This window comes from Anopheles darlingi, chromosome 2 (genome assembly GCF_943734745.1).
Source record: "Anopheles darlingi chromosome 2, idAnoDarlMG_H_01, whole genome shotgun sequence".
Classification (NCBI taxonomy): domain Eukaryota; kingdom Metazoa; phylum Arthropoda; class Insecta; order Diptera; family Culicidae; genus Anopheles; species Anopheles darlingi.
In genome coordinates, this window is record NC_064874.1 from 28,271,903 (window position 1) to 28,287,307 (window position 15,405).

General features: G+C 49.8%; 6 protein-coding genes across 8 annotated transcripts in view; 3 read left to right on the forward strand and 3 right to left on the reverse strand.

Moving 5' to 3' along the window:
- The window catches only part of LOC125949573 (5'-nucleotidase domain-containing protein 1), a 4,818-nt gene extending 2,611 nt beyond the window's left edge, over positions 1-2,207 (reverse strand). Inside the window, exons 1-3 of the mRNA XM_049676713.1 lie at positions 1,987-2,207; positions 1,804-1,921; positions 1-572 (exon numbers count right to left, since the gene is read on the reverse strand). The exon at positions 1-572 is cut by the window's left edge and continues 2,611 nt beyond it. Of these exons, the coding sequence (XP_049532670.1) occupies positions 1-572; positions 1,804-1,921; positions 1,987-2,129 (833 nt within the window). The 5' untranslated portion in view covers positions 2,130-2,207. The remainder of the gene's footprint in view (positions 573-1,803; positions 1,922-1,986) is intronic.
- A 318-nt stretch (positions 2,208-2,525) lies between these two features.
- Positions 2,526-7,708, forward strand: LOC125949497 (Golgi apparatus protein 1). 2 transcript variants are annotated; one of them, XM_049676604.1, is made up of 5 exons: positions 2,526-4,504; positions 4,571-5,438; positions 5,637-6,390; positions 6,459-6,565; positions 6,640-7,708. In XM_049676604.1, exons 1-5 carry the CDS (start codon positions 3,045-3,047, stop codon positions 6,805-6,807), a joined length of 3,357 nt encoding a protein of 1,118 aa, XP_049532561.1. In that variant the 5' UTR covers positions 2,526-3,044; the 3' UTR covers positions 6,808-7,708. The 2 variants fall into 2 exon arrangements, with proteins under 2 accessions (XP_049532561.1, XP_049532562.1); XM_049676605.1 differs by having other exon boundaries at positions 4,571-5,423.
- Positions 7,709-7,714: 6 nt separating this feature from the next.
- LOC125949568 (uncharacterized) lies at positions 7,715-8,395 on the reverse strand. Its single transcript, XM_049676705.1, has 2 exons — positions 7,995-8,395; positions 7,715-7,923 (listed from the first exon to the last, which is right to left on the reverse strand). Exons 1-2 carry the CDS (start codon positions 8,242-8,244, stop codon positions 7,775-7,777), a joined length of 399 nt encoding a protein of 132 aa, XP_049532662.1. The 5' UTR covers positions 8,245-8,395; the 3' UTR covers positions 7,715-7,774.
- Positions 8,396-8,402: 7 nt separating this feature from the next.
- Positions 8,403-9,615, forward strand: LOC125949560 (flavin reductase (NADPH)). Its single transcript, XM_049676695.1, has 3 exons — positions 8,403-8,641; positions 8,717-9,103; positions 9,192-9,615. The coding sequence occupies exons 1-3, from the start codon at positions 8,569-8,571 to the stop codon at positions 9,338-9,340; spliced, it is 609 nt and encodes a 202-aa protein (XP_049532652.1). The 5' UTR covers positions 8,403-8,568; the 3' UTR covers positions 9,341-9,615.
- A 539-nt stretch (positions 9,616-10,154) lies between these two features.
- LOC125949501 (conserved oligomeric Golgi complex subunit 1) lies at positions 10,155-13,904 on the forward strand. The gene is made up of 3 exons (XM_049676610.1): positions 10,155-10,373; positions 10,457-12,965; positions 13,554-13,904. Exons 1-3 carry the CDS (start codon positions 10,234-10,236, stop codon positions 13,782-13,784), a joined length of 2,880 nt encoding a protein of 959 aa, XP_049532567.1. The 5' UTR covers positions 10,155-10,233; the 3' UTR covers positions 13,785-13,904.
- LOC125949572 (uncharacterized) lies at positions 13,894-14,588 on the reverse strand. 2 transcript variants are annotated; one of them, XM_049676711.1, is made up of 2 exons: positions 14,434-14,588; positions 13,894-14,362 (listed from the first exon to the last, which is right to left on the reverse strand). In XM_049676711.1, the coding sequence occupies exons 1-2, from the start codon at positions 14,482-14,484 to the stop codon at positions 14,174-14,176; spliced, it is 240 nt and encodes a 79-aa protein (XP_049532668.1). In that variant the 5' UTR covers positions 14,485-14,588; the 3' UTR covers positions 13,894-14,173. The 2 variants fall into 2 exon arrangements, with proteins under 2 accessions (XP_049532668.1, XP_049532669.1); XM_049676712.1 differs by having other exon boundaries at positions 13,910-14,369.
- Between the last annotated feature and the right edge of the window lie 817 nt (positions 14,589-15,405).

Consider the following 15,405-nt stretch of genomic DNA (forward strand, 5'->3'; position numbering starts at 1 on the left):
ACCAGAAACCGGGAAACGATTTCATACTCCAGCTCCATCATGTTGCCGATTCGGTAGCGTAGCAACGTGTTGTCCAAGTCGAACCCGACACAATCGTAGTCGGCAAAGCTGAACGTGTCGGTCCCCGTCATGATGCGTGTGGCCGAGTAGCGCGAGTAGAACCGCCGAGACGCGATCGAGAAAAACGCGACACCACCGTGGATCGAGGATCTGTACTGGTCCGGCGGCTGCTGCTGTAGCGGGCGCTTGAACAACGGCAACTGACGCAACGTGGTGGCGCCTCCAACCGTTTGACAGCTAGCCACTTGACAATCAACTCGTTCGCGGGAGATTTGGGCGACGGTCGAGCGATGTACGGGGGGTTGGTATTGTTGGCACCGTTGGTTCACCGTTGTCGCTTTTGCTGTTGATCGCAGCGTCGCCACGACTGAAGCTTCCGAATGACTGTAACTAGCACGCCGAGTGGCCGCCACCAACCGCCCTACGCCACTTCCGAGCAGTTTGACGGAGGACTTCATGCTCGTCCACGAGACGGTTGATTGGGCAGCGGGCGGAAACGAGATGGCTAGTCGCTGGGGGGTGGTCCCGGGAGTGTACGAGGTAACCGCGAAACCGACCGGGCGGAATACATTCGCCAGCACACACTTGTTCAGCGATTTATTTTAATATATTCGAGAAGAATTCGCGCCACACGCATGCCACGAACGAAAAACAACACACACGCGCTGCCGTGAGAAAGATGTTCTCTTCATCCGCGTGACTCGCGCTCTCAGTGTTGATAGGGTTGTACGTATGGTGGACCACGCGGGGCCATCTAACGCGTGAACAGCACCGTTGTTCGGTGGCGTTGGCTCAGCGGATCCTCTCACTCACTTATCGCGGCTGCGCTGCTTGTCGCGCGGTAACGATTTCGCACGGGGTCAGCTGCTGGCACGAAGACAACGATGGCTCCCCCACCAGCCATCCTTTGCACGCAATCAGCACGAAAACAAACAGAGCCAGCGTTTGAATTCAGAAAAACAACATTCTACCCGATGCGACGCGCGGCGGGTATCAGTTGGGGGATGTATGAGCTCAGCAATTGGCGACCTCGCCTGTCCGTCGTCTACACACAATTGAGAATGATTTTTTTACGTAATCAATACGGTCCATCGCCGTCTCGGTACGCTAGCGTTGTGCTTGATAACTACGTGCTTCGCATAGTCTCTGGCCACACCATTTGCCATTTGCACCGCTGTATCGATTTATTCGAGCGTGCGATTCACGAAGGCCTGCTGTGGCGTGTTCCCGAAATAAATTCAAAATTGTGACCGTGACCGTGGCATGCTTAGCTTATTCATTTCTGGTTCGCCCGTTCACATCACACACACGTCAGTTTACTGTGATCCTCGTCGACAGCGACTAATCAACGAACCCTTCTAGTTAATCTTCGACCGTAGCGAGTACATTTTCACTTCCATCCACCTGCCCAAACACCTGCACACTACGGAGAAGGGTTGCGCTAGTTCCATCCAGATCGATTTGCCGCATCATCACTGGCACACACAGCACAAGGATCTCGCGAACTGCTGCTATGCAAACTGCAATCGAAATGGGTGGCGCTAAGGCTGCTGTGCCCCTTCTACTGCTCTGTTTGCAGCAGCGAGATTGTTTTGGTTTTCATCAAGGTCATCGCACTCCTTCTTCTTTGCTGTGCGCCACTCTTTTTGTGCGCAGCCTCGCTAGTCAGCTGTTAAGCGCGAACACCGCGGCACACCGATACTCTGCCGTACCTAAAATATCAATTTTGTACTGGGGACTTACCTCCTGTGGCAGATGGATGCATCGCAGGTATTTCGGGTAGATCATGAAGTTATCCATCAGGAACTGTTTCCCCTTCTGGTCGATGTATACCACATTCTCCAGCGAAATGTTCATGTACCTGTAGGAGCAGGTGGTAAAGTTAGCCATCTCGGAGTAGTCCGTGCCGCTTTCCGGTAAACCAACCCATCCACGTGAATGACCGTTCCGGCGACGGAAGTTTCGTTCCGCAGATCAATCAGCACATTCCGATTAACCAAACGCTGTACTAGTCCGGTCAATTCGTTAAGGGAATTCAACTTTTCCCTGTTATCTCTTTCACGATTCATCACTAGGTTTAACTCACAGCACGATACCAGAAATTATTCGGGGGGCCGGGGCCGGCTTGCTTCTTCTTCTTCAATCAAGATTTACCCCAGTACGGCTCTTGAATACAACTTCCTGGTCCCTTCACAAGCTACCATGAGGATATACCTTCTGTTATATCTACGGCGGAAGTTGGAAAACGGTTTGAATTTGTTCTGAAATCGCGAGAAATTGTTCCAAAAGTGAAGAATTTCCCCCGTTTTTAGTAAAATTCAAGTTCAACGAACAAAAACAGAGCGGAAGTAAAACGATAAAACGCTGATGTTCTCGTTAAAACGAAACGAACGAAACCTAGAACGAAATAAACGAAATTAAATGGTGGGCACTGACAAACGGGGTATGCGGACGCGGAAAAGTGCGGCTCTTATCAACACCGTTTTTTGCATTATTCATCGGTTTCTGGAGTAATTTAGTGGAGTGGAAAATATATTAACATAAATATACGCCTCGAAAACGCTGTGGAACGAAAGTGGTTGCTGCGAATCCTACGCCGGCGGAACAAAACTTTCCCGGGGTCATTTCTCCATAACTAGAACTGTCAACTCGACCGCTGATTCTGGTTTTTTGCTTGCGTTCTTGTGTGTGGAGATTGAAAAAAAAACCAGAAGACCGTCCACCCCCGCTGATTATCCTGGCTACACGATCGTCCCTCTAGTTGGATTCCCCGTCGCACCTGTGATCAAAGAAGAACGCCCAATCTTATCGGAAAATCAGTGCCAACTCGAGCGACCAAGCGGAGTGGTGGTGGGTGCGGCAAGTGATTATGTTTTCCTTCCCTGCAACGTGTGCAATCAGCTACCACCGTTGCTGCTAAGGTTGCGCCATCCGAGGAAGGTTCCTCATCGGTATAAACTAGCCTTCTAGCCGAACTAGCGACCATGGCCGTGTCACGCTTCCGCTACAGCAGCAGACATCCGCTGATCGCCACGGCCGGCGTGCTGGCACTGCACTGGTTCACGATCGTGATGGGTGTGGATGTGGCATCGGTCGCACTGAAATTGATCGACGAAGAAGCGTGCTCGCAGCTGAAAACCCTGTGCCCAAAAATTCCCGCCACCGCGGAAGACCTGAAAGCGCTCGAGTGCGTCCGTTCGCTGCCCACGGATCAGATCGAAACGCTAGGACCGGAATGCCAGCACCTCATCTGGACACACACTTCCGCCCTGATGGACGATGCCAATCTGAAGCGCATGATTCAGCACGGTTGCCCCAAGGATTTCGCCCAATTCCCCTGCGAGCCGTCCGGTGAACCGGGCCAGTACCTAGCCTGCATCATCGATCACCATCAGGTTGCCAAGGGCAACGGGTGCATCGGCTACATTCAGCGGCTCGAGTGGGTTGCCTTTTCCGATTACCGGCTCATTCGACAATTCTTGACCGACTGTTCGCAGGATATTGAGGCGCTTGGTTGTGGTCGCGTCTCGGCCGGCAAAGAGAAGGTTTCACAAGGCGAGACGGTTGCCTGCTTGCAGAACTCGTTGGACAATCTGAATGGCAAGTGTAAGCGACAGGTGCTGCACCTGTCGGAGGTCCAGTCGGAGGACTATAAGCTTGACCGGCAACTGTACTTGGCGTGCGCGAACGATGTCTTTCGCTTCTGCCAATCACCGAACGGGCAGGGACAACCGGCAGGCCAACTGTTGAAGTGCCTAGTGAAGCACCAGAACGATGCGGACATGTCGAAGGCATGCCAGCAGCAACTGATCCGTCGCGATCGGCTGGTAGTGCACGACTACAAGGTTTCCCGCGGGTTAACCCGTGCCTGCAAGGAAGACATCAAAACGTACCGGTGCCGGCGTGGCGTTTCCGACGATAAGGATGTACGGTTGGCGCAGATTTTGCTGTGCCTCGAGGCGGTACAGAAGAACAGCACCAAGCTGATGCCGGAGTGTGTGGCTGAGATAAACGATCACCGGCGGATGCTGCTGACGGATTATAAGCTATCGCCCGAAATACTGACTGGATGTGAGGGCGATATCGAAAAGTTTTGCAGCAATCTGGATGCCGGTGGTAAGACGATCCACTGTTTAATGGAGCACGCGCGTGCCAGGAAGAAGAAAGAGCGGCGCGTGACGGATACCTGCCTTAGGGCACTGGAAACGCTGGTCAAGATAACGGATGTTGGCGAAGATTGGCGCGTGGATCCCGTGCTGCGGAAGGCCTGCAAACCCGTGGTCGACATCGCCTGCGCCGATACGGATGGTGGCGATGCGCGGGTCATGTCGTGTCTGATGGAGAAGCTCGGTACGAACTACATGAACGTGGAGTGTGAATCGGCCCTGCTGCAGATCCAGTACTTTGTGGCACGTGACTTCAAGCTCGATCCCCAGCTTTACCGGTAAAAGCGCTTAAAAACAAAAACCGAAAGAATATTAGTTGAAACGATGTTCCCTCTACTCCACAGGAACTGCAAGGAAGATGCTATTCGATTCTGCAAGGCAAAGAAAAGCTGGGCTGATCTCGATACGGCTCAGATGGATCCGGAGCGAGGACCACTTATACTACCCTGTCTACATCGGTACGCGTACCCGGAGCGCGACGAATCGTTACGGTTACGGCCCGAGTGTCTGCAGGAGGTGAAGCGCGTGATGCGTCAGCGAGCCAAATCGGTCGATTTGATCCCGGAAGTGGAGGACCAATGTTTGGACGATTTGGCCTACTTCTGCTTCGATAAGACGGGTCGTGGTGAGGAGATGCAGTGTTTACAGGATAATCTGGAGAAACTGCAGGATCCGTGTAAGGCCGCCGTGACCCGGTACACCGAGGATGAGGCAGCTCACGTCGAGCTGAACCCGATCATCATGACCGTGTGTGGTGGTGCAATGGAACGGCACTGTGCCAACATTCTGAAGACGGGCCGGGACGAGGGCGAAATGATGGAATGCTTGATCGCCGCTAAAAACACGCCCGAGCTAAGGGATGACGTCAAGTGTCGGGCCGCGATTGAGCATTTTCAGATTATTTCGCTGAAAAATTTTCATTTTACCTTCAAGTTTAAAGAAGCGTGCCGGCAGCACGTGTCCCGATTCTGTAGCAAATGCACTACAAAATACGAAGTTGTGGCTTGTCTGAGCGAGGTCATGCGCAACGATACGCTACGCGAGACGAAACACTCGATACCGAAGGAGTGCCGGCAACAGGTCCGCGCCCAGCTGTACCAGCAGCGCGAAAACATTGATTTCGATCCGAAGCTTAAGGCTGCCTGCAAGGCCGACATCGAACGTCACTGTTCGCAGATACCGCATGGTTCGGGACAGGTGAATAAGAACAATGCAAGTGTGCCATTCCTGTTACCATTAATCCGTCTTCTATCCCTATGTCTTCGTGTGTGTGGAGTGTTGCCAATTCCCTTGTTTGGTAGTACTCTATACGCTAGCTAATCATCTTCACTAATCATCGTCTAGCGCTTCCTTTTGTTACGTGGATCAGCGAGGTAGTTCTTTAAAAAATGGCAATTCTTCTGTTTCTAGGTACTGGAATGCTTGCAAACGCATCATGGTGATCTGACGGAGGATTGTCAACATCAGCTGTTTGCGATAAAAAAATCGGAGCTTACCGACAGCTCGACGGATTACACGCTGATCAACACGTGCCGCGACATGATTCGCCAGTATTGCCACGATACCGAGCAATCGAAGCTGCTGCAGTGCCTGAAAATGCACAAGGACGAATCACTGTTCGATGATCGGTGTCATCTGGTGGTCGTGAATCGTATGATCGAGCAGAATCTAGATTATCGCTTCAATCCGGCCCTACAGGCCGCCTGCTCGCGCAATATAGCCGAGTTCTGTACGCAAATCGTACGTAACGCTCGCCAGAATGAGGAACTGAACGGGAAAGTGATCGATTGTTTGAAGGGAAAGTTCCGCGAAGGCCGTCTGCTGCCCGAGTGTGAGAAACAGATGACGGAGGTTCTGCACGAGCGGGCCCTGAACTACAAGCTGAACCCATTGCTGCAGAGCGTTTGTCATGATGAGATACAGGTCCTGTGCAGTGCACCGGTGGCCGACACGGAGACAACGAACGAGGATCATGGGGCCGTCGAAGAATGTCTGAAGCAGGCCTTCACCGACAAGAAGCTCATCAACAGGGCCTGCAAGGTGGAGGTATCTGAGCTGATACAGGAGGGCAAGGCGGACATCTATGCGGATCCGTTGTTGCAGCGTGCTTGCTCGGTGGATCTGTTAAAGTACTGTTCGCATATCGAGAGTGGCAGTGGTCGCCGTAAGTTGCATTCTACATCTAGTGCATATGTTTAAACGACTAACCTTTGTCCCCCTTTTTGATTACAGTGCTAAAGTGTTTGGAGGGAATCCTGGAAGGCGAAAGTAAGGCATTGGAAGACGACTGCAAGAGTAAGCTGTTGTCTCGATTGGAGATGTTCCGTAATGCAGCAGCGGTAAGTGCATCTACTCTTTCGAAACCGACTCGTAAAACAATAGTCATTACATTTTCATCTCCCTATGCTTTCAGTTTGTACCGCCACCGGAAAGCATCCATCAGCTGTACGCTCAAGTGGTCAGTTCACCCTCCAAGCACTACTTCCTGCTCGTACTGCTCAGTTTCGTTGGTTTTATTTTCCTCTTTGGGTTATTGTGTGGCCGTGTGACGCACCGGACAATGGCACTAAAGAACAAGTAAAAACCGCGCCAACCGTTTGGCTCGATGCCGGCAATGAAGCTGACAGTTTTTCTTTTCCCATTAAATTTACCTTCCCCAAATTGTGACTGTGTTACTTATGAGTTAAATAAGCATATCGGTTCTTCCAATGGGGGGATCTACCGCAAAGATTGTTTAGGGATTGCTGTAGCCACAGTTTTATGTGATTTCTGTTCGCCGTATGGCAGAGTGTCTAGCGTTCTATGACCCGGAATTTCTTTGATGACACTAATTCAGCCTTATTTCCAGAAACTTATTATTTCTTTCGCGTGTCAGTAAAAAAAGAAAGGCTAAAAAGTGTGGCAAGTTCAGATTCTGTGAAACATTCTGGCCAGAACCGTGACAAGTAATGCGTTTTAGCTGTTTTATTATTCATCGCGATTGAAGCACACACGCGCGCCGCAAGATTAGGAGTTAGAATTTCTTCGTATAAATGAATCATAGGCAATTAATAGCAGAACGAAATGACAAGGGCGCCGTTTTGTATTATATTAGTTAGTGTGTACAGAGTGCAAGAAGCAGATTTTGGAGTGACATCGTCATACGAAACCAATCAGATCAGAGCGATCGTCGTCACAGTCATAGCACCAGTAGCAAAACGCAAACGCAAAAGCAAAAGCCCCAATTATAAGTGGGGCGATTTTTCCCATAGTCATCGAGCATGGATCGGACGGATAGCAGCGGCGCATGAGCTCGGCGGTAGGACATTGTAGTGAAACGTAAAGACTTTTTTATATATACATTGAGTGAACTTGACTGGTGCATACGGAAACGAAATTGTTACAGCGAACGAAGCGATATCAGCATGCGTCCATGCCTACAGAAATCTACTTAGTGCAACAGGCTCGATTATGTCGACACAATAAATGAACATCAAACGCGAGGCAACGATGGCGTTTATGCGTTTATTGAAATTCGAATTGAGCGTACGATTATTTCATCTGGTCCATTATTTCATCTGGCTGCAGACAGTATTGAAACGGCTGATGTAATCCTCCGTTTGGTTCAGCTTATGTTCCATTTCACCTGCTTCATGTAGAAGATTCCTTAGTTCATTTGCCTCTCCCATCAGCCTAGTGTAAAGTAACTGAAGCGTGACTGTTGAGGATGAAAAGGATAACAGGTTATTCAACAGCTCAAAAACAACGAGCGTAGGGCGTCGAACTCACGCAACTGGCTATCAGACTGGTCTCGGTGTAGTGCGATGAGCTTCAGAGTTGCGCCAGTTAACTCGTACATCTCCTCGAGAACCAACATTTTCGCGCGGAACTCATCCAAGTAGGACGTGGTAGAGCATCCTTCGAAATCATCGCTATCGTCTGAATGTTCTTCGTCTTCAAGCGAATTTTCCGGTTCCATCAGTACCTGGCAAAGCCTTTGTATGGCCGCCTCTACCGATAGTGGTGATTCCTCGTCCATTGTCTCTTCGTAAGCGGCAATCTTGGCTCTTCCTGTCGATCCGGCACACAACGATCCACTTAGAACAGCAAACGCCTACTAAAACCGACGGCCTACTAGTGAAACGCTTTTTTCAAAACGTGCTTGCTATAATTTGCTGCTGCTATAATATCGTGTCATCGATGCCGGCGTTTTTATCAGTCCTCTGTAAACAATTTTTATCAAGAGTTTTGGCTCCGTTTGCCGTGGATTAGACAACGATAAGGCAGCAATTCGCCACAGCAGTATTCCAGCGACATCGCAAGGTTCGAGTGCTCCGCGCTTTCCTTTTACATCCAGTGCAAAATGCAGAAAATTGTTTTCTTCGGCGGAACCGGCATGACCGGTCAGTGTGCGGTGCGGTCCGCGTTGAAGAAAGGTGAGGAGATGGTAGTAGAGGGACAGTTAATGTTATGCGACCTTTAATTTTACCAATCATCGTCCAATTGACCAGGGCTCTCCGTACGGCTGCTCGTGCGTAACGAGTCAACGGTTCCGGAAGATTTCAAGGAAAAGGTTGAGCTGCTCAAGGGTGACGTAACGAATGCGGAGGATGTGAAGAAGGCAGTTGAGGGCCAGGAACTCGTGTGCGTTGTGCTGGGAACTCGCAACGACCTCAAGCCCACGACGGAGATGTCCGATGGGATGACCAACATACTGGCCGCCATGAAGGAAGCTTCGCTGAAGAAGTTCTCAGTCTGCCTGTCCTCGTTCCTCTTCATGGATCCGGAAAAGGTGCCGGCAATATTCGTAAACATCAACGCAGAGCACAAGCGCATGCTGGACATGGTCAAGAACTGCGATCTCGAGTACCGTGCCGTTCTGCCACCTCACATCGCCGGTTAGTAGCAGCACCGATGCTCTAGCGTCCGAGCACCAGCGGTAACTGATAATAATTCTTCTTCCTCCCATCTTGTCCGCCGTTTTAGATGAGGAACCGGCAAAGTTTGCAACGGCCTATGATAAAGCGCCGGGCCATTCGCGCGCGATTTCGAAACTCGACCTCGGCCAGTTTCTCGTCGATTGTTTGTTCGATGATGAGCATTCGCGAAAGGTTATCGGCATTTGTAAGATGTAGAACGTTCCGGTGCAAATCGCTAACCTTTCCTAGATGGACTATAATTAGTTAGTCTATGCACAGGTGATGGACTACGGCTTGCTGCACAAAGGTATAATCCACGATTTTGGAGAATTGTATTCATTGCATTTTTCAACAAAAGAGAAGTAACCTGTTCCCGTTAAGTGGGTTGTAATGCTGGCACCCTTGAGAAATGTTGTCTCATTCATTTACTTTCAATTGCTTTGGATTTAAAAATAAAGAGAGCACTCTCCTCTATCGAGGAGCAAAGTCAACGATAAGGTGGTCAATCTTAATCCTCTCCAATTATCACTGCGGATGGTTCATTGATGCACGGCAACTAAACTGTGTCCATGCACCTGAATGTATTAGTTTAGAAACATTAGAATCTACAACTTAATGAACAAATATTAATGATAACCCCCTCCGAAGAGGATTTTGTTGAGGTTTAGGTTCAGTTGAAGGGTAGAAGGTAAGAGACGCAAGCTGCTTGAGGTGTTGAGAGAGTAGGTTGCGTCTGTAAGTTGTTCTTTTTTGTGGAAACACCCAATAAACTAGTCTAGTGTCGTCGTAACGGCGAAGTAGTTCTAAGTTTCAGTCGTTTTCTGCTTCCGCCCGAACGGTTCTCTGGTTTGACCACACGCAACGGCTTTTTTTGAAGCTGCCGTAGCGAAAGCGATATAAACGATACAACGAACGAAATAAACGATACAACGAACGAAATAAAAAACGACAACCGCCCGCAGTGTACAAACCTTGGCGGTCGGTTGTCATTGTGGTATTTGTTGTGATTCCAACGATTCGTAACAATCGGCTGACGAGTTGGCAACTTTTTCGGGTGTTCCGTGGAGATCGAAATCAGCTCCCAAAAGCCGGAATATCCGCGGTGCGCGATGGCGAAAAGTGTAGAACTTCTCGATATTGATGTGGATAAGCTGTTTAAACAGCACAATGTGGCCGAAATCGATCTCGTCCATAAGCGCCTGCAGGGCGAGATTGAGCTGAAGCGAGAAGAGCTACGCACGATGGTTGGGTAGGTCACGAGAAGCGGTTATGTTTCTTCCATGTTGTCCAACTTAATGATCTCCCCGGTTCTGGCTCGTTTCATTCATCTAGTGAGCGCTATCGCGATCTGCTGAAGGCTGCCGATACAATCGGAGAAATGAAGCAAACGGCGAGCACGATCATCGAAAACATCGATCGAATAACGGCTCGCTGCCAGCAGTTGAACGAACACAATCTGATCGGATTTCGGCGTTCCGGCAATGACTACCAGCGGCTGCAGAAGAAACATCATAGTGACCAAAGCTTTCACGGGGTGATCGTACAAATCAAGCTACTCACCAGCCTTCCGGAAATGATTTGGAGCTGTATCGATCGAGAGGATTACTTCGTCGCCACGCAACTGTTCATCTTCGCACGGCACGTGTCGACTGGCTTGAACCTGGACACGGAGCGCGAAACGGCACGAAAGTTTCCGGTTGCCGCCAAACAGTGGCAAGTGCTAAGTCAGTTCTTTTACACCATCCAGCAGGCCTGCCTGGAGTCGCTTGGGCGTGAAGAACTGTCCGTACCCGTGGCATCGAAAAGTTTAGCTAGCTGGTTACTACTTGAATCTTGCCCTGTTGAACGAGTGCTGGCAGTTTTTACCGAACGCCGTTCGAAGGCGTTTCTTGCCGTGCTGGAAGAACATGGTCCTGAGGCGGAACGTTATGGGAAGGTTAAGGATAAACTTCTGGCCAGTCTGCGGGTTTTGATTGGTACGGTACGTCTGTTCTACGAGTGCTTTCTCGATGATGGATTTACTCAAGGGGAAGGAACGGTCGGTGGTGGGTTTCAGCGCGAACTGCATCAGATAACGGATGATCAGGCCGTACCAACGATCGAACTGATCCGTTCGGAAGATCCCATGATACTGCAGATGGTACCGGAGGTGATAAGTAAGTTCCGGCCCCGGTTACAGCCCAGTTTCACCTCGGAACTTGCCGAATCAGAGATACGACGTAGCGCGAGTGGTTTCGTTAAAAGCATCGAAGATGCGATCAGTGAACGGTTGCGCCGATTGGTAAGCCTTGTGCCGTCGATAAAAACCCTCCACGATATCAAAACACAGGCATACGCGATAGAAAAACCTTCCAACTGGACGACCATTACGGGACGGTTGGGCCTCGAGGAAGGAATCGACTTCTACGTCACGTTCTACCAGCGACTGATTAACGATCGAGTGCAGTACATCATTAAATCTTCTTGGAGCGAAACGGTACGCCAAACGGCAGCCGAACTGTTACAATTGCTGCAACAGCCACCAAGCACTGAACTGAAGGCGTTCGTTTGGCGCGAATCACTGGAAGATGTGCCCCTAAATCTTCAAGCGGCTCTGGAGCGCACGAATCCGGCCGCGCGCAAACTAGTGATGAAGGCAAGAGCATATCCACCAGCATTCGTGACACTGCTGAATGCTTTCAATGAACGAGTTCTCGCTCTCGTTCGCGATGTTGCGTCATTTCTGGCCACTTCAACGCGCACAGAAGTCGACGATGTGCTGGCATTCTTTCGTGAGTGCTGCGTGGAAGGTGTGGCCGAGCTTGTAACGACTATCAAGTCGGCCGCTGGCTTTGAGCCGACGGTCGAACGATACGCACTGTTGGCCCGCTTTCTTATTGCCATTGCCGAGCTGTGTCCGGCATTGCGCGAATGCTTCCTACCCAACACGACCGCCAGCTCATCGATCGGCAGCGTGTGGAGCCCCGTCGCACGAACGTCTCTGCTTTCCCCGGCATCAGCCGCCATCACCGTATCCGAGGAAGATCCAGAGCGATGGGCCAAGGTGTCCGGATTGCTCGAAGAGGAAAGTCTTCGCTTTTGGAGCGTTTGGGTCGAGCGCTTCCACGAATCTTGGCCCTCGCTACCGGTTGAGGTGGGGTATGGAACGCTGCTGAACGACTTCCCGTCCTGGGAAACCGTAACGATCGAGGAGAACGATGAAAACAATCAACCGATCCAGTCTACGATCCGTGTTCCCTCGCTACCCAGTATACCGCTGCAGCGGTTCCTGCATCACGTGTGCGATCTACTGAACGAAGCCATTCCACAGACCATCCCGCGAGCCATCGTAACCCAAATTGTCGAACTGCTAACGACCGATCTACGGCGGTACTACGAGCAGCTGGCCGCCGTTGAGTTTACGGTGCAGAACCAAAGTATCGCGCTGCAGTACTATCTCGATCTACGGTTTCTCCAGCTTATGTTTGTCGGTCGCGAACAGAAGCAACTATCGGAGCAATTCACGCAATTGACCGCACGGTTCAAGTCGTACGTCGATCCGTTCGATTTCGACGTATTCTATGCGCATCTCAATACGAACGTGAAGCGATCGGTGGGTAAGCTGCAACATTTCCTCGGGGTACTCGTATGCCAGCCGGAACAGCTGAGCACGCTCGTCGGTGGTACGTTAACCGGTCAGGGCGGGAAAGTGCCGTTTGATAAAAATGCCAACATACTGGCGCTCAGCTCGAACAGCATGAACGTTGCCTGGTTCCCGCTGCTTCCCATCGTCAGCAAGGATTTGACCGTAGCCAGCGGTGCGCCGTTGGGTTCCGATTCAGCGATTCTGGTGGACACAAAGGTAGGCATATGGATAGCAAATGGATTGCCATCCACCAACCATTTCTTCTTCTTCTTCTTCAACCATACCATATCTAAGTGATCAAATATCGACGAAGATCTTGATCGAGTTAACTTTGTTTATTGCAGATATAGCCCCATTAAACTTCCCAAAATGGTCAAACAGAATTGTAAACTGTAAGATCTGTTGTCCCTGCTGAAGGGTCTAACGTAACGATTTTAACTCATAAATTCGGTTTTCGTTTGGATTAATCTTAAATTTGTCACAATTTTACTAAAAAACAATGTTTGCGACTGCGCTAACGGTATAGCTCCTGACTTAATAAGCTTTTGTTCTGCTGTCGAAACCGGTCCCGCAAAACCATCCAAGTAACAGTTACCACGGGTTTCACTCTCGTTTGTTGGCTCGCTGCCAATTCGCTAAACCCTCGCCAATCTCCTAGACAAACCCTCTCGCTAGTGCCTGTGACCTCTACTGTGTGTGACCGTGAATGGAACTAACGGATTTGGGGATATTTTCGTTACTAAATTTACAGCATGACACGCCCCGGGCTAATGCGTCGTACCATTCTATCTTATTTACCACCAGGCGGACCAAAGCAAGAAGTGGCCCTCATCCAAGACGGAATCAGCTGGCACAACGGATCAACGCAGCAACACCGCCAACGTGAGCACTGGGAAGCAGTCGGGTAAGGAACCGTCTGCCACAGGCGGTGCATCTGCTGCTGCAGGTCCTTCGACATCATCTGCGGCCACGGCGCAGAATTATGCCAAAGGAGCTGCGGCGTTCTTCGGACTTGACAAGGATTGGTTCCGGTGAACGGAACAGCCGTAGACCCACAGTTCTCAGAATGATCCCAGTCCCCGTTGCTTTTATTATTTAAATGTCTTTATTGTTGTTTCAATTATAAGCTAATAAACAAACAATATATGTAAAAACAATGGAAACAAACAGTAAGTGAAACTGGATGAAAAGATAGATGCACGGAGGACGCATTAGCGATAGAAAAGTGGAAAGTACTTTCGTCTTGCGAGACAATTTGGTAATTTCACGCAATAGCGATGCCGGTACGGAACTGTTCCGGGGGACACATTGCAAAAGCCAACGGTTAAATACACTTTGGTAGAGCGAGAAATAGAGACGAGCGGCAAATTTTCACAGTCCAAATGGGAATCACATATCGAATCACGCTAGGTCCTATCCGTTCCCTATCGCTTGCGGAAGGCCGTGGGAGTGGGATGGTGACCGGGGAATGGGTTGAATGTACCGACGGCCAAAGCTTCACTTTTTACCACCCTTCTTTCCTCCCTTGTCACCGGCTCCGGCTTTGCCACCGACAGCACCACCTTTAGCGTCATTTCCACCTTTGGCGCCCTGGCCACCGCCACCTGCAGCTCCTTTTTTCTGAAACGATGTCCGAACTAAAGCCAAGGATCCGGCCGCCGGGCTGCACCCTCTTCATACTTACACCACCCTGACCGCCACCACCTCCGGAACCACCGCCTTTGCCTTTGCCCATCGCTATCGAATTTGGATAACTGGATTTGTTCTTGCTGAACGGCTTGCTCGTGCTCGCTGCCTTGGTTTGATGCGTAAGGATGCTCACACGATACTGGCGGCGCACGATCTGGCTAGGAGTTGACCATGCCACCGCGAACCGAACGGCTCCCAGAATGATCCTCCTTCGAACCATTCTTGGTGTGAGTGGCAATGGCCATTACAAGGTGATTGCATGAATTCATTGTAGATGTTCTATTAAAAATAGCCGAATGAATGAGAGACCCGTTCCTTAATCCCGTGCATTAAGAGAAGCGGCAGTAAGACGGTGAAACGGTGTCCATATTGGTTCAGCAAGTAAGAGATCCTCTACTTGATTTTATTACTACGTGTTTGCGATTAGTTTTTTGCCTCAATTGGTAAGTATTGATTTATTCTATTTGTTTGGTGGTTCATTTCTTGTTCTTTACTGGATTGTCGCAGTTTCAACATTTGTACACCATTTGTAGTGTTTATTACTGTTGCATTCCTCCAATTCCCCATTTAGTTACATTTCTTTTGAGTTTCTTATTGTCTTCTCTCAGAAGAGCTACTCTTATCGGGTTTATTTTAAATCACAGTCCATTCGTTGATTCCACTGCCCCACACCATTACGGCACTACAATGACCGTGATCTTGAACAAAAATCCCCTCTCAATGACAAAATCGTTGAGTCAACTACTTGTATGCATTCTATCAAGAAGGTCGGTCGTCTGGTAATGGTCCTTCACCTTCAGTAGCACACGATTGAGAATGGGTACTTATTTTTAAATATACAGGGTTCCTTCCAATGAATGTTGTAATACCCAACTTTTCGATTGGATCCGCCATTATTGCAACAGCCATTATGGAACTGTTTTGCATCAGTTACCGCTCTACTTTCTTTGCGCACTAAAAAACGGCG

What these genes read in the sequence shown, in the direction of transcription:
- LOC125949497 (XM_049676604.1), top strand. Translation starts at nt 3,045, where the DNA reads ATGGCCGTGTCACGCTTCCGCTACAGCAGCAGACATCCGCTGATCGCC. An exon ending in CTCGATCCCCAGCTTTACCG is followed by an intron (nt 4,505 to 4,570) that starts GTAAAAGCGCTT and finishes TCTACTCCACAG; the next exon opens with GAACTGCAAGGAAGATGCTA. An exon ending in CGAGAGTGGCAGTGGTCGCC is followed by an intron (nt 6,391 to 6,458) that starts GTAAGTTGCATT and finishes TTTTGATTACAG; the next exon opens with TGCTAAAGTGTTTGGAGGGA.
- LOC125949501 (XM_049676610.1), top strand. Translation starts at nt 10,234, where the DNA reads ATGGCGAAAAGTGTAGAACTTCTCGATATTGATGTGGATAAGCTGTTT. An exon ending in GAGCTACGCACGATGGTTGG is followed by an intron (nt 10,374 to 10,456) that starts GTAGGTCACGAG and finishes TCATTCATCTAG; the next exon opens with TGAGCGCTATCGCGATCTGC. An exon ending in CGATTCTGGTGGACACAAAG is followed by an intron (nt 12,966 to 13,553) that starts GTAGGCATATGG and finishes ATTTACCACCAG; the next exon opens with GCGGACCAAAGCAAGAAGTG.
- LOC125949560 (XM_049676695.1), top strand. Translation starts at nt 8,569, where the DNA reads ATGCAGAAAATTGTTTTCTTCGGCGGAACCGGCATGACCGGTCAGTGT. An exon ending in GCGGTCCGCGTTGAAGAAAG is followed by an intron (nt 8,642 to 8,716) that starts GTGAGGAGATGG and finishes CCAATTGACCAG; the next exon opens with GGCTCTCCGTACGGCTGCTC. An exon ending in TCTGCCACCTCACATCGCCG is followed by an intron (nt 9,104 to 9,191) that starts GTTAGTAGCAGC and finishes CCGCCGTTTTAG; the next exon opens with ATGAGGAACCGGCAAAGTTT.
- LOC125949572 (XM_049676711.1), bottom strand. Translation starts at nt 14,484, where the DNA reads ATGGGCAAAGGCAAAGGCGGTGGTTCCGGAGGTGGTGGCGGTCAGGGT. An exon ending in GTGGTGGCGGTCAGGGTGGT is followed by an intron (nt 14,363 to 14,433) that starts GTAAGTATGAAG and finishes TTCAGAAAAAAG; the next exon opens with GAGCTGCAGGTGGCGGTGGC.
- LOC125949568 (XM_049676705.1), bottom strand. Translation starts at nt 8,244, where the DNA reads ATGGACGAGGAATCACCACTATCGGTAGAGGCGGCCATACAAAGGCTT. An exon ending in CCAGTCTGATAGCCAGTTGC is followed by an intron (nt 7,924 to 7,994) that starts GTGAGTTCGACG and finishes CATCCTCAACAG; the next exon opens with TCACGCTTCAGTTACTTTAC.